The sequence below is a fragment of the Serinus canaria genome, chromosome 1A (genome assembly GCF_022539315.1).
Source record: "Serinus canaria isolate serCan28SL12 chromosome 1A, serCan2020, whole genome shotgun sequence".
Taxonomy (NCBI): Eukaryota; Metazoa; Chordata; class Aves; order Passeriformes; family Fringillidae; genus Serinus; species Serinus canaria.
This window is the reverse complement of record NC_066314.1, coordinates 44,215,023-44,240,364: the sequence shown is the minus strand read 5'-3', so window position 1 is coordinate 44,240,364 and position 25,342 is coordinate 44,215,023. Positions and strand designations below refer to the sequence as shown.

Genomic DNA, 25,342 nt, shown 5'->3' with positions numbered 1-25,342 from the left:
GTTTTGGCTTGTTCACTATCTCTTCCTCATAAAAAAGAAAATTTGTATCCACTCAGTATTCATGCAGTAAATAGGTGCTTTTCAACACAAGCACGTGGTTGACTGTCAGCCTGTTTTGACCAATAGATCCCATCTATTCAGCTTTTTTTTTCCTCCAAAAAGACATATTGAAACTGAATGAAAAAGGAAGGGTGCTACAATGAGGTTCTCATTTAGTCTTCCTAAGAATGTTATGATTTTCATAAAACCACCAAAACCAATACCTACCCTACCTTCATAGCAGAGTAATTTCCCAATATCTTTTGTTTCCAAAAGTGCAAAACTATTATAATTTTCTTTCTGTTTCTAGATATGGTCTAATAAGATCCTTAACATTTACTCTACATTTACAAGATTTATGATTCATATTCCAAAATACACAACAGAGAGCTTTTAAAGTATGTCTAAATATACATATTGTACAGCATTAGTCAGGTTTTGTAAGGAAACTTGTTTAATGTGATGGTGAGAGCATATCCCAATAATGTCAGCCAAGTTCAACTTCAAAAACAATTAAATTACTACACAAAAATCAAGAATACATAGAGAAGAAAACTAAACTGATGATCCAATACATGCAAAAGCTTCAGTATGATCTCCATATTTTCCTCATTTCTTTGGCCTGCAACTAATCAACGAGCATTTGAAGGCTCCAACGAGCCACAGCAGGTACTGCCTTTTTGCCTAGCCCACAATCAGAGAAAATAGGAGTGATCTGAGGCTACCCTGAAGGGGCTAAGAGACGTGTAGAAGACCTGTGAGGAGGGTGAGTAATAAGAGATGTAATTCAAAACAGGGTTACTTCAGTAAAACTGGAAATCTAAGGAAAAATCACGAATCCTTGGAAAAATTGGTTTCATTAGCTCCAATAATGGGTGAAATTTTGTGCTAAAAACACTGTTCTTCTACTCTCAACAGCCTCTTCACAATATTTTTTAAATATGTATATTAGTTTTTCAGCTCAGAAAAGCTCCAATCTTTAAAGTCATTCTTGAAAGTAGACTCATTTTTTTCTTGAAAGCTTTACCTTCTTGGTCCTTAGATTCACTTGTAGAATCAGCTACATTTTCCAGTATTGCAGCTAGACATAAAGTTATCTCTGCAAACATTACATTAGTGTCTGCTAGGTTGCTCCTCTCAATTATTTCATTCATTATCCAGAGTACATGAACCCACTAAAAATGGGGAAAATGAAGAAATGGAGAATAAAAGAATCAAGACAGAGATAAATTTTTAGACAACCTTTATGTATTACAGAGGTAGACAGGGTTTTGCATTCAAAACTAAAAATATTCACAAGCATGCACACAACTCCCTTCCTGGATCTGGCTTATTTTTTTTAAATGTCACCAGACTAAGATGCTGAATTTATACTGCTCCATAGCCCCTGTTCCTTCAGACACCAGACTTTTTTATTTTAGAACATTATTATTTGCCATTCCTTTTGCAAAGTTTTATGAATGTTCTACAGCCATAACTTTTATACCTTGCTCTAGTGCAGTAAGCCTCCCAAAAGATTTGATTACATGCTTCTCATTTATCTCCACATCTTCCCATTTAAACTCGGAATAAAAGAGACCCAAACACTACTGTTGTACATACAGAGGAAAATAACCTTCTGGGGAACCTCCAAACAATTTTGCTATATACAGTCACAATATTAACTCCTCTGGAAACTGCTTGGTTAGCACCAACTGGCAGCCCAGAGCGCCCATTTCACCAAGAGCCTCTCACCCACAGGACAAATTCAAGGTAAGGCTGTGACTATCCCACAGGCTGAATATTCTACTATTGACTCCCATCTCCCTTGTCTGAAGTTGTAAGGTTTTTGCCACTTCATTCAACTGATCTAGGCAACTTTCTTAAAATTCATTGATATTTTCTGCCACAACATCTCAAATTCTTCTAACATCCTGCCCAAATGTTTTAACAAATTTAGCTTCTTATCACTGTGGCCCACTGGCAGACAGGAGGCTACTTTATTGCAAAAAGACTAAGAGAATATTTTGGTACTAGCAGATGTGAGTACAGTATGTTCAAAGTGTAGATATGATTCATATTTTCAAGAAGATTTATCTGCACTTTAACATAAGAAAAAGCACTTAGACTGGATACCAGTATTTCACTGCCTTTACTATAACAAACTGCTTTCATATTAAGAGAAATACAATACAATGAAGGAGTACTTGGTAAGCTTGGTGTTTGTGGATATATTCTAAGCAGTGACTTCCACACTTTTGGATTTCCTGAAGTTCCATTTTACACTTCTGCCACAAACACATTACTACATCAACCAGTATTTCTTTGTCAGGATGGACATTCTGGAAAGAAAAAACAATATAACTGTGGAAATGGGTAGGCATATAAACACACAAATAGCCCAGTACATAAACAGTCTCAACATTTTTCAACACACGTAAATAAAATGTGTCACCTTCTTAGAAGAGATGACAACATGTTGAAAGCTTTAGAAATAATTTTTTAAAATAATTTCTGGTAGAGCTCCCAAGCTTTTTTTTTTCACAACAATATTAGCGGGTTTAGAGGTTTGGGGAGTTTTTTTCTTTATTGGCAAGCTCTTAAAAGTAACACAGACAAGGAAATCAGTGAGATGAAAATTACATGAGAGTGCAAATTAACTATAATGCTGAAACAGATTCTGGAGAAACTTCATTTTTATTAAATCTTTAAATATTTGCAGAAGAAAATCTAAATTAATAGTTTCATTTTGCTTGAGAGAGTACTTCCATGGGCTGTTGGTGCATTTGAGAAGATGAAGCAGTGAAAAACAACTAGAAAAAATTTGGACTGAAATACCTAACAAGTGAAAGAAATGTTAAACCCTATCTGCAGCTAACAAAGAGAATAATTAACAAATTCTAAACTCTAGTAGGTTAACCTCCCAATTAACACATTTTAAAAGGCAATAGAATCCATCCATGCGTTAAACACATTCTCAAGAGTAAGGATCAGTACACATCTTTATCACCAAATATAGCAGAGTTGAACTAGTATCTCAGGTGCAGTGAAACCTGATATATCCACACTACTTACACTCCCATATATATTTGAGCATAAGATTCATGGGATATTGATAATGAAACTGGGAGGAGAAAAAAAAAATGGAAAAATATAAATAAAATTTTTTTTTGCCACTGGTTGGGTGGCAGCAAGCTGCTAGATGGCCTCAGCTATACATCATGCAATTTCACCATCAGTGAATGCTCTGTTAGTCAGAGGTGAATTTGTCTTTCTTTGGACAAAAGATCAAGATGATTTGCAGGAAAGGGCAGAAGAACCAGTAGAGTTTAAATCCAGGTAACTGCCTCCATACAGAGGTCACACTAAAAACTGACAAATCATGCTATCTAAAGTAATCTGTGGGGTACCTCACAGGCACGATACTTTAGCTAAATATACTACATCTGAAGCTAAAAATGTGTGTGCTCCACGTACACTCAAATTGTGGCAATATTCAAATAATATCTTAAATAAATTTTGCAGTTAAGATATAAGCCATGTTATCAGAACAGGTTTTTTCTAAGGAAAATTTTCATTAGCCTTTTGGATCACAAACTATTTTAATACAAGTGCTAGTAGTGGTGACATTGCACTATAATTTCTTCCCCTCTCCATAGCAGATTAAGGGGAAATATCAGTTTGAGCAAGTAAAACTGGTTACTCAGGGAATAAATCATCAGATACATAATGGGATTATTTCTACACGGAAGACTCTCATTGGTTTTGTTGTTGCTGCTGCTTGTTTCAGTTTTTTGCAGTGAGAAATTACCTTAGATTGCAGACAATGCTGTTAAAAAAGCTTTATCATTCCTTAGGGTAGCTGCCCCCATTTCTATAAATATTGCAGAAGTGCTTTCCACAGCTAAGCATATTTCCCACCTAAAACTAACATACATAAAGAAATTTGATCTCTGCTTGATTAGCTGAAACATGGAATCAGCCCTACAGTCTTCCAAATAGATGTAATATCTAATAAGCAATTTTAAAGTAACCAATTACAAAGCATTTTTAAAAAATGAATTTTTTAATTCAAGAACTGATAACACTCATAATTACATTTTTTCACTTTTTATATTCTTGAATTTTGTTAGTCATGCAACCAATTCCTTTGATCCCCAATTATAGGCATTCATCATGGATTAAGTGATACATTGAGAAGAAATGTCTCAAATTCTATTATTACCTGCTCAAATGTGGAGACATAGGAAAATGCCTTTGTTGCCAAAATCATAACATCACGAAGAGGATTTCCAGGTTTTAAGGATTCCTCTACATTCAGCATTTATTAAAAAAAAAAAAAGGGCAGGGAGAAAAGGCAAGACATTATATCTAATTTAAAACCTAAATTTGAAAATATCTGAGTGAACTGATTTACTAATATAAGCCAGAAGATAACATGTTCTAAGAAACAGTAAATTCAGAGGAAGACAGATTATTCCAAGTTTATTCACTTCTGTGAAAAGTGAGCATTTCCATTTCTAGGAAACGAAGTTTTCGAGACATATCCAGGTTTTTGATTGTCATGGAATTAAACTGCGATTGCTCTAACAAGTTTCTCTTGCTTCTTTGTAAAGAAATTTTTCATAAATTAGGTATAAGAATGGACAAAAAAAACCCTTCAAAGACCTTTTTCACTTTTCCCCTGAAAACATTCAATCATTTTGCATCTTTGCTTATAACGTGACACATGTTTAACATACTTCATGCATTTTCCATTTAAGGGAAATAGTATAAAGTCATATTTTGACAACTGAAAACTGGAAAAAATAGGTGGCATTTTCTCAACTACTACTTTTTGTCATAGACTACTGCATGAACCATATTACATAGTTTTTAAATAATTTACAAAACCTCTTGCTGCAAAAATATTTGAAATTCAAATACAACTATAACTGAACAACACTCACTTCTAATTGTCTGTGTCTTTTCAGAACCCTGATGTGTGCTGCCTTCTTTGCTCTTACCACCATCAGTAATAGAAAAACTACGATCAAATTTTCCTGGGAATACTATAGGCTGCATCAATGTAAGAAGTTTGAGTTCAATGTCAGCTTTCTTCCACGTTGGGTCATCTTGAGCCTAATTGAGATGAAAAAAACATAGAAATTGGTGTTTAAAATATGTATTTTGAATATTCCTTACCCTCATAGGAAAAGACTAAATAAATAACATCTCAATCACATTCAGATTACCTGAAGAAAATTATCAACAAATTCAAAAGCAGAATAAAAGACGTTCCACTCCTCATAGCTGAAAGCTAATTTTACAAATTTCACAGCAGCATCTCCAGACACCCTTTCTTCTCCTGCAGTGATGACAAAAATATTTTCTCTATTTTATATATATGTATTCAGAAGTTTATTGAAAGTTTAATTTCATTTATTTTCATCATTTGGGTACTGATAAATATAAAGATAAATCTCCACACAGTTTTGAATAGTCAGCATAATCTTGAAGGTTTTTTTAATAACTTTACATGAAACAATAGCTTTATCTTTTCACAGTAATGTCTGTGTTTACCAGCTGCTTTAATGATGGATGTGAAACCACAGAATCATAAAGGTTTGAAAAAACCTCCAAGATCATCAAATCCAAACTTTCAACAAATACCACCATGGCCACTTAACTATATCACAGTGTCCTGTTACATTCAAAAGAGGCTCTACTAATATTAAGACACTTGTGTAGAGAATACCAAGGATCTAGTCCTTGCTGTTGCAAGAAGAGCATATCACCCTGTAAAGACTCTTATTATCCAAAATTTGGTTTAAAAATTGCATAGAAACACATACAATTTCTTTCAAGAGTTTCTCATTAACGCATCAGAAAATGTTCATATACACACAGGCAGCCAATTTTCTCACTTTTCAAGTTTATTCAGACCACAGTAAGGCAGAAACTAGACTTCCTGGTCCTTGGAACTCTCAGCAAGTGTTTTAGCTAATATATTCAGCAGTGTTCTGCACTCCTAACAATATGCCACAGTCACTGTCATGAGCTGGAAGGGAACTACAAGCTTGATCACCAAAATCCAGCTCCTGCCCTGCACAGAACCACTCCAAGAGGACACCATTTTGCAGATTTGCTATGTATAGAAATGGTACTAACATGAAAATTATTCTGCTCGCTGAGTATTTACATCACTGGGTTAAACATTCCTTTGAAATTCCAATCTAGCTTACCTGCTAGCATCAACTGCAGAAGAGTAGATGATGGATTAATTATACCAAAGTTATTGGTGGCATTGCTCGCTCCACCTTCAACAAAGACAACTTAAGTCAATTTATAATCTATTAGACTTGTTACATTCTAATTAGCCAGTAATCATATCAAGAAAAATAACCTTCTGAAGTGTACTTAGTCTCTAGATATCCTTTTACTGACAAAATAACTCTATACCCAGGACTATACAGATTCAGTCCAGAGCCCAGCAAAAAAAGTGTGCAAGGAACCATCAAGTCCAGTCTTTTCCTCAAGTTTTTAAACCTAACTCTAAATAGAATTTAAAAAAAAAAAAAAAATAGAATACATCAAACACCATAGTATTTTGACCCTGCCTGGCTGCCCAACCCCCATCCAGCTGTTCTCAGGATATGCAGGAACTGCTTAGCAGTAGTGAAAGCACTATTGTGTTAACACTGTTTTAGCCATAAATATATGGCACAGTAAAGCCTGTAAAGGCTGCTACAAAGTGAACTCCAGTTTGCTTAGAAAATTAACGCATAAACTGCTGCAGATTTTTACTGATTATAACAGACCATGCAGATCAACCCAGATTTTCATTTTCTATTATGCAAAGATAAGAAAGACTACTTCCTCTTACTGGTGCTATTGCTATAAAGCAAATATATTTTCAGGCAAATTCTTTTTTTTTTTTAATAGAAAAACACCAAAATAAAATGGAGGTCCAAGCTCCTCACCAACTGTTTTGGCTTCTTTAAGCTGTTACCTGAGAGGATTTCTAGGCCTGCAGAAAAAAGCTCAGAAGTGACGTCACGAATTTGCACTTCATCAGGAACAGGAGGATGAGGGGGCAATAGATTCCTGCTAGGATCAGACAGTGCTTCCAGGATGGCGAGGAACTGAGCTGCAACACCATCAAACATTGCCACCAGCAGCCGCTCGGTAGCGGTGCGAGGCCATGACAGCTAAGGAAGAAAAGGTCATTTAAGACTTATGGTATCCAAACCTACTTGCAATAAAGGAAGACTTTTTTCAAAACATTTCACCATCAGAAAGCAAGTATACATTCAAAACAGAAAAGAACATACTGTAAAATATATTGCTGTTATTAATGTCATGCTTCAAAGGCATAGCAAAGCCTCACACTAAGCAGGTACAGCACTTAGGTAGACTAATCATTTCACAGCAACCAGACACACTGCTGCATGGTATTTTACTTCAAAATTAGTACAACAGAAATTATGAGGGAGATTATTAAGGCCATGTAGTTTATAGATCCACACAGATCTCTCCTGATTAATTTCCTAAAGTAATAATTAGTGCATCTTCCCTACTTCCAAGCTTGTTCTTAGTTTTATTAATGGATTCTGTTAATTATGAAATCGAAAATATAAAACTTTCTGCTTGGGTATAGCACCATGTGTATGTCGAAGGATTATATCATGGTTTCATAACATGACAATAGTAGAGGAAAAGGAGGATTATAGGAAATGTCAGACTTACATTTACTGCTTTTCTCGGGTTAACTTTTGACTCACGTCGAAAGCTGTTTGGATTTCTTCTGGATTCATATACTGCTCTCTTGAAAATCATTACTGACATCTGACACAAAGAAAAAAGTCAGTCATCATCTATGTCACATGTTCTGTTCATAGAGATCATAACTACTCTACCTTTTCATAATGACTTGCAGGATGATACCTTTAGAGTGGCCTCTCTAAAAATCTTTTCTGTCTCTGCACGTTCCAGAGAAGAACTGATATCTTCTAATTGCTTCAGTTCATCAATCTTAATCAAACCACGGCGAGCAAATATCTGTCCAAAGAATTTTAAAAATATATACTCTCTGTTCATATCCTGTACGTTGATATTTAATTTTGAATATAATTCCTGAATTTATACAACTGCAAAGAGCTGCAAAGGAAGTCAGGTCCTGAACAATTGAAAAGGAAAACAAAACCTTTGCAAAGTACCTTTTGTATATATGCATGGGACCTAGCCAGTGTTTAATGCTAGAAGTTTGTGACAGTGAGTATATACAAAGGGCTATTGCATTTGAGTTGATTATGCATTTACATGGGGTTCATCTCCATCTTGAAGTAAAATTTTGGAATATGGACAGAACTCTTAATAAATATGTTCTGATAATAAGTAGGAATATTTAAATAAATATTTCCCATTTGATTGTATCTGAAATTCTACATAAGGTAAATCAGGATACCTCTCCATGAATGTCGGCTTGACAATCAAAATAACATTGAGAAACTGCTGTATACAGGGTGGCTCTCCACGTCAAATAATGCACAGATAGGAGTGGAATGGAGGATTCCATACATATACTGGCCCACAGTAAGTATTCCAGGACCTGTATTGAAGAGATCTAATTTCAAAATGAATGCATCTTAACCTACATAAATATACTTCCTGTTACTAAAGGACAGATACAAAAACTTAACCTTTGGAAGGACAAACTGAAAAAGGAGGGGAAAAAATCACTAGAAATTGTATTAATTTTTTAACATATTTTATTGACTAAAAAACATTCTGTTGCATGTCATTGGGTTTTTTCACCTTAACCTGTGGTCAAGCACTATTTTAGCCTCCAAGCTACCTTACCCACTCCAGTTCTCTATAGTTTTGCCACCAGACAAAGATTCTGCCCTTCTCTCTCATCTGCTCTTATCTTGAGACTTAGCCCTCCCTTTTCTGGCAGCTCTAGTAATCCTTTTTCAACAGAATCAGCAGGCTTATCTGGGATGCAATGGAGTCTGGCTTGGGCAGTGAAAAACTGTGCTTAGATTAATTTATACCCACAGAACTCTTGGTTCCTAACTTCCAGGGAAACAGTCATTGCAGCAGTCTAACTTTAATAATTAGTCCTTTTCAATTGAATGAATAATATTTGTATCTTCCTCTTACTATTTTCTTTGGGTTAGCTGTTTCCTGAGGTACATAAATATGTACAACCTTTGTCCTAAATTAGGCAAATATAAAAGTTTCCTTTTAGTACAAATTTCAAGAATTGAAAACACCCATGATCAATTCCCGTTTCCTGTATAGCAGAAACGCAAGTATGCTAAAGGAGGAGTTAAATCACTTCTGTTTTTAATAGAAGACATTCAAAGACAAAACACCTTTCCTGCTCATTGAAAGATTAATAAAACAACACATAAGAAAATCTATTGCATTAAGGCTGATTTAAATTCTGCTCAAGTTTTAAGAGAAGAGTAAAGCTAAGAATAACAAAAACTACATTCAGAAAAAAAAAGTGTGGGGAAAAGGCCGGGTTGTTTTTATCAAGTATGCACAACTAAAACCCTAGCCACCAGGTGTCAGCACGTTTCCACATTTTCAGAAGCAAAAGACTAATTCTTGAACATACAGAGATGTCTGAAACAAAGCACTGAATCCTCTGAAACAGCCTAATAAATGGCATCTCAGCGTCCAGCAGGACATTACGCTGGGCCCCATTCCACAGCTGAAGAAGGAGCAGACTCAGGAAGGCATGAGGGCTTAGAAATCAACCACTTTGAAACACATTTTATTTCCTTGTGACAAAAGTACTACTATTGGCAATGCCAGTGAAATTGAAAAGTCAAGTACATTGTTGTGCAAAACACAGATGCATTTTTTGAACTTCTGCAGATTTTACAACCCTTTCTATTTATTTTGCCATACCTTAGCAGAATGACCCATGACCATCAAATGTCTGCATATGGTGTAAATATGGATAGTACCTGCAAAAACAAATTCAAATAAACAGCTAAGTTCTATAATTCCCATGAAATTTGTTACGCTAAGCAACTCAATCTTTCTTACTATCTGGGTTGTTAATTCCAGAGAAGAACAATTTAATGACTTTTTATTAAACAAACGAAAAACTAATGATTTTTCTGTGCTTCTAATTTAGAGAAGATGAAACCATTCAATTCTTCTGCAATATTAGTTTCAAAAATACCTACACAGTGAAGCAGTATAATCATGAGAGTTCACAAGAATGAAATCTTAAAAATTTACCTAATCCATTTTTCCTCAGTAACTGCCAGAGGGACAAATCTTACATTTATCCCAAATGCCAAGCTCTTTAAAACAAAATACTACCTCTCCTCACAGACTTTACCTAACATGACTCTTTTAGTCCATCTGTCCTAACAGACACCACCAATATTACATTAAGTATGACACGTGACATGAAGAAAATTGAAAACTAGTGAAGTTTCCAAGAGCATCAAAATGACTTAGAAATAAAAACCTGCCAAAAATGTACTTGACTCAAGCAACATCACAAATTTTTCTAAACTCAGTCTTATAAGTATAAAAGACACTACAGTTCTGGGAGACAAAAAATTAGCCTATTCTTCTGTCTGTATGAATGTTCAGAAAGGGACACCTGTGGCAGCAGGAGGCATCACAATGTCAACTGTCATAGCTCAAAGGGTGTTATTATCCCAATAAGCTCAAATGGAGCAAGCATTAGGAAGATTTCTTTTATTAGTCAAATGTGTAATGTGGCACAAAAACTCTTGTCTGAATTGCAGAAAAATGCTCAGGAACTAGGGAAAATCTAAGTTTCTGCCTCGTTCTAATTAGAGCAGATTATTGGCTAGGATTGGTACAGAGACCTGAACCACACACAGGCAATAGGACATAAGAATGGCAGGTGAGTATATTTTAACTTTGATTCTTCTTCCATAGAAACAAGCAATCAAAAACACACCTCAAAAGTAGGGACTGAGGGCAACAGCAGTCCCAGTAAAACAAAAGGATAACAATTTTGACCCATCATAGCTCAGAGAAAGTCTGTCTTTCAAAGTGAAATTAAGAATCTATTATTTCCTCAATTGATACTTCAACAATTGATCATAGTAGCTCAGTTGGTCAGAGCATGGTGTTAACAATGCCAGGGTGTGAGTTCAATCCCTGTATGGGCCATTCACTCAACAGTTGGACTTGATGATCCTCATGCAGCCATTCCAATTCAGAATATGCTGTGATTCTGTGATATTCATACTAGTCTGTTTCTTTTTGACTAAATAACATTGCCTTTCAAAGCAAAAATAGACTGTTTTGTTCCCGAAATTAAAATCTTGATAAATCATTCTCTGTGCATCTAGTTTGCAGAAGTTCCATTCTTTTCTCAATTTTTCCCCAATACAAGCAGCACCCCGAAATCATATACATAGATCAAAATCCTTAAGTCCCATATGGTATTTTTGACAATGGTTTTATTATCAACTCTTCCCTTCAAAGTACTTACAAAAATACAAATATGTAATGCCAGACAATTTTCTACTCTTAGATCTGCAATCCCCTTTTCAAAAAAAAAAAAAACAACCCAACAACAAACAAGCAGAAAAGCCTCCAAACCAAAACCAACAAAAAAAACCAACCAGTAACCAAAAGAAACAAGACAAAATGAACCCATGAAAACAAACATTTTATTGATGTAAAAATCTTGAGTGGTTTTTGTTAATCAGGATGGACTCCAAAAATGTCCTTACTTTTGATTTTATTTGTACTCTTAAGCACAGTTATGATGAAAAAGTTGATGCTTTTACAACAGCCCACCTGAAAACGTACACTGTGGAAAACTTAATTTTAAAATTCCTTATATTAGAAAAATAAAAACTACCAGAAAAACCCCTACTGTGATTGAAGACTAACTAGAGATTTATCCATGACCCTTAGGTTGACCTTAAAGACTATAAAGAGTATAAAATTTTCCCTTCACAGCTTTGCTTAGCAAAGAAATGTAAATGTAAAGCCTAAGGTACCATTGTAGATAAGCCAACACAAATTCTCCTGAGGTAGAGCCACTTGCATAGTGAGTCGTAATGAGGTCAAGGCATTGAGACAAGTCTGCAGGGACTCTTGATTCTGAAGATTTCTGTCTCTGCTGCAAACCATCTGATAAATGCAAATATTTCTTGCTTGCAAAGCATGGAACTAAAACACACAGAAATATACATAAAGTTAATTAATATAAGCATATGTCGGTTCACATCAGCAAAATACAACAAAATGATGAGTAAGAAAAGATTAGGCATAACAGCAAAAAAATCAGCATGACAGTGAACTGAGAATTAGAATATGGAGAAAGTGCTAAAGCTTCAGGGTTGCTGTACCATGAGCCTGAGTCACTTTCCACTGTGTCACAGGATGAAAATGCACCTAGTGCACCAGGAGTGCTGGAAGGGGCGTAGGGAGAATGAGGCATTAAAGCGCTATTCAAAGAATCTGGCTTTGACGCTTAGCTTCTCTGCAGACATCTTCCATAAACTAAGGCAAGTTTGAACTTTTCCACATTTCTCCATTTATATCACCACTATCTTATTTCTCACTCTCATCTGTTACTTTTCTCTTCCACTGATGGATTTTTCCTTCTCTTCCTTATAATACCTAAAATAATATGACCTTACTCATGCCTGGATTACAGCATCAGCTGAACAAACAACATGAAAAAATGGGCTAAGTGGACATGACCAGTCACTACCTATTATTCTCTCAAAAGCCTCCTAACCTGGTAATATTTGAAGTTATATTATTTTGTTGCAGTTGATTCACTGAAGTTGGAAGCTCATAGCCCTGAAATGCCATTTCTTAGTGTTAAAGAAAAAAAAACTAACTGCAGGAACATGGGGCAAAAAGCATGTAAGATATAATCTCTTGCCACATCATCATTTTCCATTTCCAATTGTAAGGATAACTGCCAAACTAAATTTTGTATCTGAAAATTTAAGAATAGCTCAGTCTGTAAAGACTAAGTCACAGAACAGACACTTTAGTAGAGACTCACCACAACATTTACCAGTAGGACTGGTTCAAAGTCTAGGCAGAAAACAGAGGAGAGCATCTCTAGAACTTCAAATTTATTTACAAAACTGTTGTCATTTTATTGCAAAATTCCCATACCTTCTTGGTAATGTCTCATGGGCAGCTCCTTACAGCACTGACTCCTTCTTCTTCACAGCATGACCAACAAATTCCAATGCTCTGCTCTCCCAGCTAACCCACTCTTTTGTAGCAGATGTCTTCTTACTGGACACAGCTGTGGCCTATTAAGGGCAGGCCTGTTCCTAATCCTTGGTGATGAGTACAGCTACAACTTCTCAGGTACGAGACTAGCTTCTGCACTATCTTTATTTTCTTATATTCTATCCCTCCACACAAAACATTTTAAAAAATGTATTAACATAGTCTTTGATCATATTCTTTCTAGGAAGCTGAACCAAATTTTAAAAAGAAAAATAATAACACAAAGTATCTCTTCTATCATGATATCTGCTTCTAGCTTTTAAGCAAACTGTCTGCTTTCTTCTCTTCACTAAACACCTATTTACAGTCTAACTCTGACTTGAGGATACGAATTTGATTAGCTCAATACTCAGGAGCTGCCTACCATTTCTGTTCATTATTCTTGATCACAAAGTAATTTGCATTAATTAATTGAAAATACCCACCGTGTACAAAAGTAGAGCTTCTCAGCAAAGAACTACTTAAAGAAAAATATAACATGTTTTTAGCATTCCCCCTATATCCACTGAAACACTTTCTTCCACGAATAACAAAAAGTATACTGCAAGTCCCTACCTTGATAAGCAATTAACACAAAAGGATTCCAACACATTCCTAAGGTCACTCAGCTTCCTAGAGCTTAAAGCACTTGAAAAATTATTCAGTATTCTGCCCTTTTTGTTCATAGTGAGCAAATAAGCTGTAAAAAACATAAAACTGCTTTTCTAACTGTCATGACCTTCTATTACAAGTAGTATTTTGCACACTTTTGGTACAAAATACAAGAGAATGTTTTGAGGGTCTTGCATTATGTCTGGTTCTTAGATCATACAATACAGAAATTTCCAAAATTGCAGGACATTTCTCAAATTTTGCCCACATCCTGATTCTGACAGTGGATAACAGCAACTACTTCAGAGCAAAAACTGCTGTAAGCAGTTACAGAACACCACATTCAGAGAAAACTGCTGTTTTAACACTAAGTTGATAGTGGTTGGCTTCTGCTACAAAAGCTTTAGGCATTTTATTCTCTTAAAAATCTACACCAACTAGAGTAGATGTTTATATCATATATACCATCATTAAGTCTCAATGCAATTTATATCAACAAACTATTAAAGATTAGTTAATGTTAATATATAATTAATATGAAGTAAATTTGTAGAAGATAAAATGGGCTATTTACTTTGAATCTGTGAATGTCTTTGACCAGAAAAATTTTAAAAACCCGCAACCTACCACAAGTGGTGCATTTTTGTCTCTGACACCATTTGGAAAAAAGGCAGATTTAAAGCGCTGCACATCATCCATGACATCATCAAGGTTTACAGAAACAAACTGCTGAAGGTATCTTTCATAACACTGTTGAAGTGCCAGCTTATATTCCTGAAAAAAAATCGTATTTTTTTTTATAGTTTGTATATTTCATTCCTATTTCTATAATCATGTGGGGTTTTTATTATCTTCATGAAAAAAGTATCAATGTGAAAGACCAACAAGAAGGAAAGCACTACAGTTTCATACAAAATACCAGCATGTAGTGTGAATACTCAACATAGGAAAGGTTGAAATACTTAAAAGAATGGCTTGTGCATCACAAGTTTTGAGTTTTGTTTATGCTAATCATAAATACAACATATCAGAGAACAATTATAAAGCAGGGTTCTGGGCTAATTTAATAAAATTAAAGAGTTGTTGGAATACTCTACAGTTTTACAACAGTAATGACAACAATACTACACTTCAGGAAAAAAGTACTTCCTAATGTAGAACTTTATACGCAATATATAGATAAAATCATATCTCTCTTCCTTGTTTCCATGTTGTCAAAGCTTTTTTTTTCTTTAAATAAAACAGATAGAAAGGGTAAGATGAATTTTAAAAGATTGCAACGTGTGAAAACTGGAATTTACATATGGCCAAGAGATCGGCATTAATGGACCAGAAATTGCCACTGGGTCTTTAAGAACTGTTAGCAAAGAGGATGTTGAGCTTTATGTCTCGTTCCAAACAGAGCTCCCCAGCAGCATGTCAAACCACTCTAAAATCACGCTGACTCTATGGTTCAACACTGACTCAGATCTGGAAGTGACATTCACCGAATCATCACCACCACTTCCTTCAGCAAGATTACATATAGGTTTCTCTACCAATTTCAGTAAGTCTAGCACTCACACTAAATAAATTACTGAGGAAAAAGTAACAAACTGCTGGTAAAAATGATCCTTTAATATTTAATCACACAAAATTCTTATTTTCTTGCATACCCTTCTTTTTTTCAAAATAAATTCCTTCCACCACAGTAACACCTTAAATTTTTAATCATCTGAGGAGTCTAACTCACATGGCCCTATTGTCCTATTTGCTTTGTGAAAGCAGCAGCCATTCATAGAAACTTTGGCATTCCAGGGACAGCTATGGACAGTCAGACACTTGTGTAATCTAATACGTACATTCAGGCTATGATAACACTTAGAATCCAAAGCCATGAATCAGAATACCATTAAGATAGTTATTGACACACAACAAAAAGGTAAATTCTCTCCTAAACAGTTTAAGATATGTGTGTGTGACCAAAGACAACAGGCAGATACAGGCAGAATGGGAGGAAGAGAAAAAACGAGTCAGTACTGATCATATGATGACTAATAGACTAAGTAATTTCCAGATATATGACTTTATGAATTTAGGTGTGTCTTAAAAAACACACAGCAGATGTATTATAGGAAGGAATCTAAAGGCATTAGAAAAATACAGCAGGAGGACAGAAAGTGGGTCAGCCTACCCTAGCTATTCATATGCAATAATTATTTTCTAAGGACTACACATCATTAAGTATTATATCACGTGCAGGTTAAAATTTAAAATATTCAACACCAGCTTTTAACTAGGAGTCAAGGGGGTACTTATGGAATAGGCTTTACCCCACCTATCACAGACCTTGGTTTTACACCACATTCATCCTTCCTGTAATGCATCTGAAATTTGCAGCATCCATTCCCTGTTGTTTCAATTTATTTCTTTTCAGGGGAAAATACTGAATGAAAACTAGGTTTTCATTCTAAATTTAAGTTAAAGAAATGCACTTAAAAGTGTGAGTTCAAAAAACAGTAAGAAGAACAGTAAGAAAGTATCAGGCTGGCCAGCAAAACAACTTCTTCAACAACATCAGTAACTTCACTGTAGAAAATTTCACATTACACTAGAAGATTGACATTGCAAACAGAAGTCTTTATGCAGAAACATGGATTATTTTCAGGCAATCTAGGGTCAGGTCATTAAGCACCTTGAACATAAGGGCCAAACTATATTGGAGTGCTGCTTTGGGAAGGCAATGCAAAGTACAGAGAGCAGCATTTGATACTTTTGAAATAACCTTACTGAGTACTCTGTGGGAGCAGCAGTTCCCAGGCACTAAAAGCTTCATGTAATGTTTCAAGCAATTCCTAGGGCCCAGAACCTATGAGAACCTCAGGAATATACAAACATGAAGAAAACATGAACAGAATTGTCTAGGCAATGCAATTAACAATTGCTGCTGTTCAAGCTTCCTTAAGAATTTCTTTATGTCTAAACCTACACCATGACCCTGCACCTTCAATTGTAATGGCTTTGCAGTTATGGACTCTTCTATAGTCCTTCTTCTGCCTCCCAGTGAGTGCTGAATGCTGCTGAAACTCAGCTTCAGCTGGCTGTTTCTTACTCAGGAGCAGGCCACCTTTGTGGAATTCTTCAGGGCACATGCAATGAAGGATATAGAAGACTTCATAACATCTGCATGATACTCCTGCCTTTGCCATGGCCTGTGGAAAAGCTCACCAGGCAGCCACAAATAAACACTCTCCATTAACAGCACAAAAAGCATCTCTCCTTGCTGCATTCCGTAAGCAAAGGACATAAGAGTGAAAGAACAGTTTCACTGGATATGTGTCTCAAAAAGACGGCCCCTCAAACCTCCTTGATACATTTCCAGTTATGCCCTCTTCTTTTTTATTTATTTTATTTTATTCCCATTATACTAAAAAATTAAGTAGAAGGTACAGAACTGGCTTTCTAACTATACACCTCTGAGCTGCTTCTGAGTGTTGTTTAGTAACTACCCTTGAAAGCCCCAGATTTTATGACATGACCTTCTGACACAAATATCATCGAGCTTTTAAATGATTCACCCTTAGATTTTTTTCACAGGAAACACAAAGGACAAATAGCATATACAAATATATTTGCCTTATTGAGTCAGATCAACAGTTAGTAGCCTGGCATCCCATCTCCAACAGTAGTCAGTAACATATGGCTAAATAAAAGCATAAAAATAGAGTTATCATATAGTGAAACCTCTCAAATACTCTGTCTCAAACAATCTAGCTCCTGAATCCCTTTTAGTTGCAGTCTACCCTTTTTGAGGAGACCAGAAATACACACATAATTCAAGAGGCAGCACCACTGATACACACAGTTGTACTATATGTAATTGCACTCTGGTTCTTGCTCTCTGCTCCTCTCCTGACAATTCTTTTTATTCACGTTTGGTTAACTGAACATCGAGTTGAGTCAGTGGAACTGCTCTATCATTGTCAATTTGTACTTAAACAGCATTAAAGGCACAGTCAGATATTGTATGCTATCATGCTGAAACATCAAACAAAAAAAAATATTTTGGCGAGTTTGAAAAGGCAATGGGTGCATAGAAAATACAGATATAGAAAATAAATTAAAAATCAGGGCAATTTTACAATAAAAAGCAAGAAATACAAACAACCATCATTGGAATTATTTTGTAAAAGTTTTTGCTACTTTTCTAAACAGCTTTCAGTAAAACATGATTAAAAATTAAAGTAGCATAGAAATATAATGAAACAAAGACTATGATTGAACCTTTTCTGATTTCAAATTACTTACTTTGATCTGAGCAAGGGTATCACCAACTTTCACAAGTCTTTCATTATAATACCACTCTGGTAGTCGTGGCTTATATTTGATCCAAATGTTAAACAAAGTATTTGCTCTAAAAAAAAGAAATAGATACAGGAGAAAAGGTTTCAGATTAAACTGGCAGTAAACCTGTCATAACAAGTAAACAAATCAGGAAAGCTTCAAATTTTGAAAACTCCTTTCTTCCAAATCTATTTGAACTTCTACATATTTCAAAACAAGTGATCATTAAAACCAGATTTAACAGGCAGACAAGGACATTTCTGGGTTTCATTTCTGTCTCCAGTTTTTATCATGCATTTTAAATAGGATGAATTTTCTCCCATGCAAATTCTCATTAAAATATCATAGTAATAATCCCGTTGTGTTGTTCAAGCACAGTCACAAGCAGAGAATCTGTCCCACCTTTCAGCTAGTATTAGAGAAGTTCTGTTGGAAGAAACAGTTTGCTATCTTAGATTCAATGAAATACAGCAATTATTCACAGCAACTATTGGACTGGAAACTACAAATGTTATAAGCAAGAAAAAAAATCCCAAAATAACAATGTATGGTCAGGTGGCTGCAACCTTGCAAACTGCTAGCCATGGAATAAACCATAAAGCTATGGAGTATATAGAGCTGTGGTATATAGAGCTCATGCTATACAGAGCTACACCATGAGTCATGAAAGAAGAAATGTTCAGGAATTTTAAATTGTAAGGGGTAGGTTTCAGAGAGAACCAAATGACAGTTGCTAAAACAGACAGGATTTTATGGCAATGGTTGTGATGCTCTTCTGTTGCCTCTGTCTATTGCTCTAGCCACAGTTGTCATCAAGGATGTCTTTGTGTAACAAACTGCCTATTTTGCTGAACCCGCAAGCCTCCCACAAATGGTAACTGACTCTAAGCAGTTTCCCTCTGCTACAGAGACACTGACTACATCGTGCCAGTACTTCAGTCTCTACCAGCCATGTTTTGATAGCCTTGTGCCCTCATGTGTACAACTTCCCCGAACTACTAAGAAAGCTACATTCTAGCTGGAAAACAATAACTGATCAGACAGACTGCCAATAAGCACTGGGACTTCTTCATAGATTTGCAAATCACTTCCAGTATTCACAACGTTCACAGCGCCAGGCATCTCTTACATTTATTCTCTTAACAAATCACTTGTATGGAAATGCCAGCAGAGTGCCTTGTGATACTGCTACAGCCAAACTATTTATAGGTAGCAATTTATGAGGAAAGAAAACAACCAAAGAAATATAAATTAACCTATAGAGAAATTTACATCTGAAAAATATCCTTCTAGCTGAATTGTCATGCATAAACCATATGCTTATGGTGTGAGGTGGCTGGAACTTTTCAACTCCTCTTAAGACTGGGATGGTAGATTAGAACGCAAGACACTTTGTTAAACTGTTCTCTGACATTCAAGCACTTGGAATGCATTCTCACAGTCTCTTATATAACTCTTCATTTCAGCTTTTAAGAACACTCCCAATTTAAAAAAAAAAATAGCACAACAGATAATAATTTTTCCGCACAGAATATTGTGAGCCACCTTCACATTTCAAGGTGAAACAGATGGCTTTATGAGAAATCTGCCAAAATTATGTTTACAATTAAGAAACGCAACAATCATAACCCTTTTCTTTTTTCTAAAAGTATCATCTCAGCACAATTCTCAGTTCTTGAAAGTAAGCAGCAAGGAAATAAGTAGGGCATCCTAGAGTTGTATCCTAAAGGAAAAATGCAGTAACAGCACAAACTAGGCCAAAAGCAACAATCAGAAGAAAATGTTCTAAGGCATTTTTAAGGAGAAATTTTTTAAGGAAACCATAGCCTAGTGAAACGGAGGGTACTTTCCAAATGGATGGGAATGAGTCCCTCCTCGTCCATCTGTAACGACTAACAGCCTGGGTGGGTACTGAGTTCTTATACTGAGAAAAATATTCCATACCAGTTAGTATCTGCAAAGAGGCTCCAAAGCTAAGGAATTTGTCTGGCAGCTGAGCAAAGTTCCCTTGGACTATTAAAGGAAGACTTTAGGAAAATTTCAGAGACCGAGAGATTTGATGGATGTTAGGGGGAAAGGGGAAAGAGGGGAAAAAGAGGGAAAAGAGGTATCAAGAATGACCCTGGATGAAGCTCTTGAAAGCTAAGACTAGTACACTTCTTTCAGACTGATCAGCTCTAAGTCCCCAGCAATGGTAATCTTCATTAACATGAATGTTCCTGTTAACACAAGAGATTCCCACATATAATAAACAAGTAATAAATCTGTAAAAAACTAGTTTAGCAAACTACTGATGAACCTGACCAGACTTTCAACTTCAGTGGGAAGGTTAAGGTAAACTGATTCTGCTACAATGCCATGACTAACTACAAGTGAGTTCATGACACAGGAATGTTTCTTTGACACAGACAAAAGAGGAGCGTGAGACACTTCCCAAACAGCTCCTCAGCCTTTCCTTCAAACAGCCTGTAGGACACCAGAGTAACAAGTTAAGCAAGTAAATTCTTTAAAAAAACTAGCAGACTGTTGAAGCTCAGAGGTGAAATGTCTTTATTTCCATCCATAACAGAAAAAAATTCCTTAAGGTCAACCCATAATAGTGTGCACAGGATAAGGCCCACGTGGCTAAAATCTTTACTAAAAGTATAAAGAATTCTCTGACACTGATCAAAAGCCATCTTATTAAATAAGGGTGGCTAAGCCGCACAAGATGAGATAAAACCAATAGTTCAAGGTAAAGCCTTGATGGCCCTGCTGCCAAAAGAAATGGAGCAAAACAACTTTTTGTTTAGCTAAGGAAAAATTACTTTTGATTGCTATTTCCGACTGAAAAGATCTGTGACAGCAGGGAAGTCCTCACTAATTTTTATTTCCTACATTAGAACATTTAAATGCATAAATTATGGCCTTTCTGATGACCTATAAACACCAAAGTCTGAAAGAATTGGAGGAATGAAGCAGATAATTTTATTTTTCTAAATTAACATACTTGCCATGTAGAAGCTAGTTTTCTTGTTGCTCAAAGAACAAGAACACTTTGATCTCAATCCACGCCACAAAAGATAGTTTGAAAAATAGCATAGCAAGAAGTCTTTAGAGCATTTAGGAAAGCATCTGTAAAAGTCATTACCTTCAGAAATTCTTAGGACCAGACTACAGCTAGATCTGCAAGCAGCACATGCTCCAGTTTTGTGTTATCAAACAATGAAGCAGTAGAGAGAAAAAATCCTGAAATTTCACAATCAAAAATAAATAAAGTCTTGACTTTGCTGACTGCCTGAACATATGCTAATAATCAGAATTCCAGTCTTCTACCTCTCTATGTACTGTCCCTATACAAATGAAGAACGCCTGAGGATACACAGCTACTGGGAGCTTCATGTTACTCAATATTTCTAATGCCCTGAAATTTTGGTAGGGCTCATTACCACCAGAGACTTCTGAGATCAAGGCCTTGATAGAGTCAGTTCTCATCTCCATGATGAACCTGCAGATTTCTTCAGATGTGCAAATGCTCTCATGCCAACAAGGTATGCACGATCATGGGTCACATCCACAAAATACCAGTTTGAATAAGACAGAACTTACTTAGGTTTGAGAGGTAAAACAAAAAAAGGCTTGGAGACACTGTTCACAAAAACTGGTAACTTAGCACTATATTGCAAACAGCTTAGATTCAGCATGGTCACCTCCTGACCTGAAGATACGAAGAACACATACAAGAACCACTGTTGGCAATTTTGGTAGTGTCCGAAGCCAATAAGTGTTGCTTCTTCTAAGTGGACTTAGAGAGAATAGCTCTCAAAATAATAATATCTGTCAGCTAAAGTTGAGAAAAAAGGGTCTGAAACTACAGAAATGCTTCAAAATAGCAAACCACTGAAATCAGCTGCTGAAATAATATAAAAATCCAATATACTGAGATTCAAAACTCTAGAGGCAAAATCCTGGAGACTGATACCTGCATGATCCACCTAGGCCTAGACCCGATGATGAACATGCCCCATAAACAAATTAGGAAGCCAGATAGCTTAGAATAGGAAAGATCTCCAGCTCAGAAAAAGGCCAGGCTGCAGAATCTGAGTACCTTCTGAAAATGTATACATCTACTTCAGAGTAGGGTAATTTGTGGACTATTTCTAGGAAACTACTGAGTGAAATATGCAATGGTAGAAGCTGCAAATAAGTGATAAGGTAACCACCCTGTAACCTAACTCCTATGATGTTTTTGAAGGAACTTTTGATACCTTGGGAAACTTGTGGGATTTATGTAAAAGACCTGTAAACTTAGAACAGAGTAGTATTCAGATAACAACAATAGAAAATCAACTATTTACCTTAAAATAAGAAGTTGAGCTCTTGTATCACAATGTGCCTAAATGCAGCAGGGAGAGCTACATGAGAAATGCACAGTCTGTGAAAGACATATGCATGCACTATGAATCACACACTGATTCCAGTTGCTCTCTCTTAACTGCATTACAAAATCTCGACTTATGCATGCCCACAGATATGCATGTATGCGAGCAAACAAATATGTACTATTATACTTGCCATATGCTCTGCCTGCATCTATGTGTATAAAAATATACCAACGCAGACAGAGACATATGCACAAAAAGAGCTGTGTGCTGTTATCCTCGTGTAGCCCTACTTTTGAAGGCATGTACGTGCCCACAAGAGTTCATCCTCGCAAGCAGCCGCACACGCTGGTGGGCTGCCAGTCCCTGCAGCACTGTCAAGGGATTTTCCCACCAGGAAGCTCAGGCAGCTCTGACAGAACCAACAGTGGTGCTGCCAACTTCCACAGCCCCTTGTGCTTCTTCCCTAAAGCACTGACTTGAAGGAAACACTGAAAAAAAAAAAAAAAAGAAAAATAAGGGGTTTTCGTTACAATGAAGGAAAAAAAAAAAAAAGGAAACGGATTGCCGGTGCTTTGGCTCACTGCTGCGGAAGTTTGTTTGGCGAGCTAACTCCTGGCTATCCCCCAGTGCAGCGGGCGCGGGACTCCCGGTGCAGCCCCTGGCGTGCAGGGGGAGCCGAGCAGGGCCGGGCGTGGCGCTGCCCGGCGGGCCGGGAAGGGCGGCCCGGGAGCGGCGGGGCGGCGGCGCGGAGCGCCCGCCGGGCGGCTGAAGGGACAGAGCGAAGGAGGAGGGGTGCGGCCGAGAAAGGGAGCTGAGGCAGGGCCAGAGGGAACAGCGAGCGGCTCCCGGAGCGGGCGGCGACGCGGGAATCGGGGGCGGCGGCGTAGCCCTACCCGTGGCGGTGCAGGTCGTGCTTGGCCTCCCCCGCGCCTCGCAGCCGCCGCAGGGAGCTCAGGACGCGGCGCAGCTCGGCCTCGAAGCTGTCCACCACCGGGTTGCCCCGCGCCACGGGCCCGAAGAAGGCGGCGTGCGGGGCCTGCGGCCCGGCGGGCTGCGCCATGCTCAGCCCGGCCCGGCCCGGCCCGGGCGCGTCGCTGTCTCCGGGCAACGGCCGCGGGCAGCGTCCCCGCGGGGCCGCCCGGGGCCAGGCGGGAGGTACCGCAGGGGGCGGCTTTTCCACAGCCTCTTTCATTGGGGATGGCACTTGGCATGTTGTGTCGCTGTGCCTGATGCACGGCTGGGCATAAAAGGTAAAAGTGTTCTTATGCTCTAAATGGTTATGTCTATTCAAACAAACAAACAAAAAAGGTGGCAAACTAGGAAACTACCAGCCCGTATTTATGTTATAGGATGTGCTTATAGCAACCTATGTGTTTTGAAGTTCTTTGCAGACGCTATGGTAAAGAGGATTGGGAGGGATGTTAAGGAAGCTGATTTTGTTGCCATGTTCGTCAGCACGATGAGCGTAAGGGACAGCTGAACTGAAAACATGAAAGTGAGAGAAATATGATAAGTGAGCAGTGTCCTGGCAACCAGGGCCTTCGGAGGCAATTTCTCGACAGTGAATCAAGGAAAAGGATCAATAGAGATGGGTAAAGTGAAGAAACACTTGAAAAGTGCATTCATGGATGACAGCAAAATAACTATCCTTCCAATAGCTGGATCAGCACACTGATTTACTGGAATCAGAAAATACTGCATTAGCAAGGTCAAAGAAATGACATGGGAATCATCTAAATACTATTCATCCTTGGAAAATTGGGAAGATGAAAAAATATGATTAATTTATGACTAACGTGTCTGACTCATTTTACACATTGATTTAGTGTTGTTACCTGCTGGGAGTTGTGTGGATCTATTATCCAACAGGTATTGTGAGATTATGGGAAGATCTAGTGACCATGGCTATGCATTTAGGTGGGAGCAAATTTAAACAAAGTACAAGAGGGAGTGGGTTCCCCAGGTATCTGTGAAGGAGGTAGAAAAGGAAGTCTGCAATGATAAGACATGGCAAAAAGATTTTGATGCAGAGATTTAGAAATCACTGTGTTCAGAGACAAATTTTACAGAACAAATGAAATATGAGAACTTGGCTTGGAGAGCATCAACTGCAACACTTAAAGATTTTGCCTGTGCTTTGCCATGCTAACCAAAAAACTCCCTTTAATGGTTATCAGATGAATAATAGAACACTGATCTCTTGGGAAAAGTGGCCTGTGCCCACTGTAAGCATTGCTGGTGGCATCCGTTTCAAGTCCTTATGAAGTTCTGAGCTAGTTTGCTTCACTAGATGGTGCTGCATCCCAAAGGGCTGATATTCACATTCATGGAATGCAGAGAGTGCTGTTTTCAAACCAGCAGTGCCTAGAAGCTTCAAGGGGAACTTGAGAGACTGGAAACGAGACTGCTGAGTAAAACTTTACATATCTCTAATATTTGGGTAGCAGATGGTGGAGTGAATATAACATTTGCAATCTGGATTAGCTTTTCAGCCATAGAAACAAACTGAGTCACAGAAAACAATAAGGGAAAGGGAGGATAGCCATTCCCCAGAGGGCAAGATTGCAGAGCTATGTAAAGATAAAGCTTTAACCACTGGGAGGTTAACCAGGGCGTAGTTGGTCAGCCAGCTCATGAAGATTGTTCAGTCTAAAATTTCTGGGTCAGAGTTCGACAGGATCAAAGTATGCATTCCCTGCTAGGTGGAGGTTTAATGTATGGAGGGCAGTTCTGACCCTCTCAGAAACAAGGGTGGACCATAGCAAGGAACTACACTACCACAAACA

At 37.3% G+C, this 25,342-nt stretch overlaps 1 protein-coding gene across 1 annotated transcript in view; it reads right to left on the bottom strand.

Annotated features, from left to right (window-relative positions):
- The window catches only part of CFAP54 (cilia and flagella associated protein 54), a 104,236-nt gene extending 79,662 nt beyond the window's left edge, over positions 1-24,574 (bottom strand). Inside the window, exons 1-15 of the mRNA XM_030238577.2 lie at positions 23,450-24,574; positions 18,157-18,262; positions 14,497-14,643; positions 12,018-12,189; positions 9,922-9,980; positions 8,465-8,608; positions 7,945-8,058; positions 7,747-7,845; positions 7,010-7,208; positions 6,243-6,317; positions 5,253-5,365; positions 4,968-5,139; positions 4,244-4,329; positions 2,226-2,360; positions 1,067-1,214 (exon numbers count right to left, since the gene is read on the bottom strand). Coding sequence (XP_030094437.2) covers positions 1,067-1,214; positions 2,226-2,360; positions 4,244-4,329; positions 4,968-5,139; positions 5,253-5,365; positions 6,243-6,317; positions 7,010-7,208; positions 7,747-7,845; positions 7,945-8,058; positions 8,465-8,608; positions 9,922-9,980; positions 12,018-12,189; positions 14,497-14,643; positions 18,157-18,262; positions 23,450-23,748 — 2,068 coding nt within the window. The 5' untranslated portion in view covers positions 23,749-24,574. The remainder of the gene's footprint in view (positions 1-1,066; positions 1,215-2,225; positions 2,361-4,243; positions 4,330-4,967; positions 5,140-5,252; positions 5,366-6,242; positions 6,318-7,009; positions 7,209-7,746; positions 7,846-7,944; positions 8,059-8,464; positions 8,609-9,921; positions 9,981-12,017; positions 12,190-14,496; positions 14,644-18,156; positions 18,263-23,449) is intronic.
- Positions 24,575-25,342: the final 768 nt, after the last annotated feature.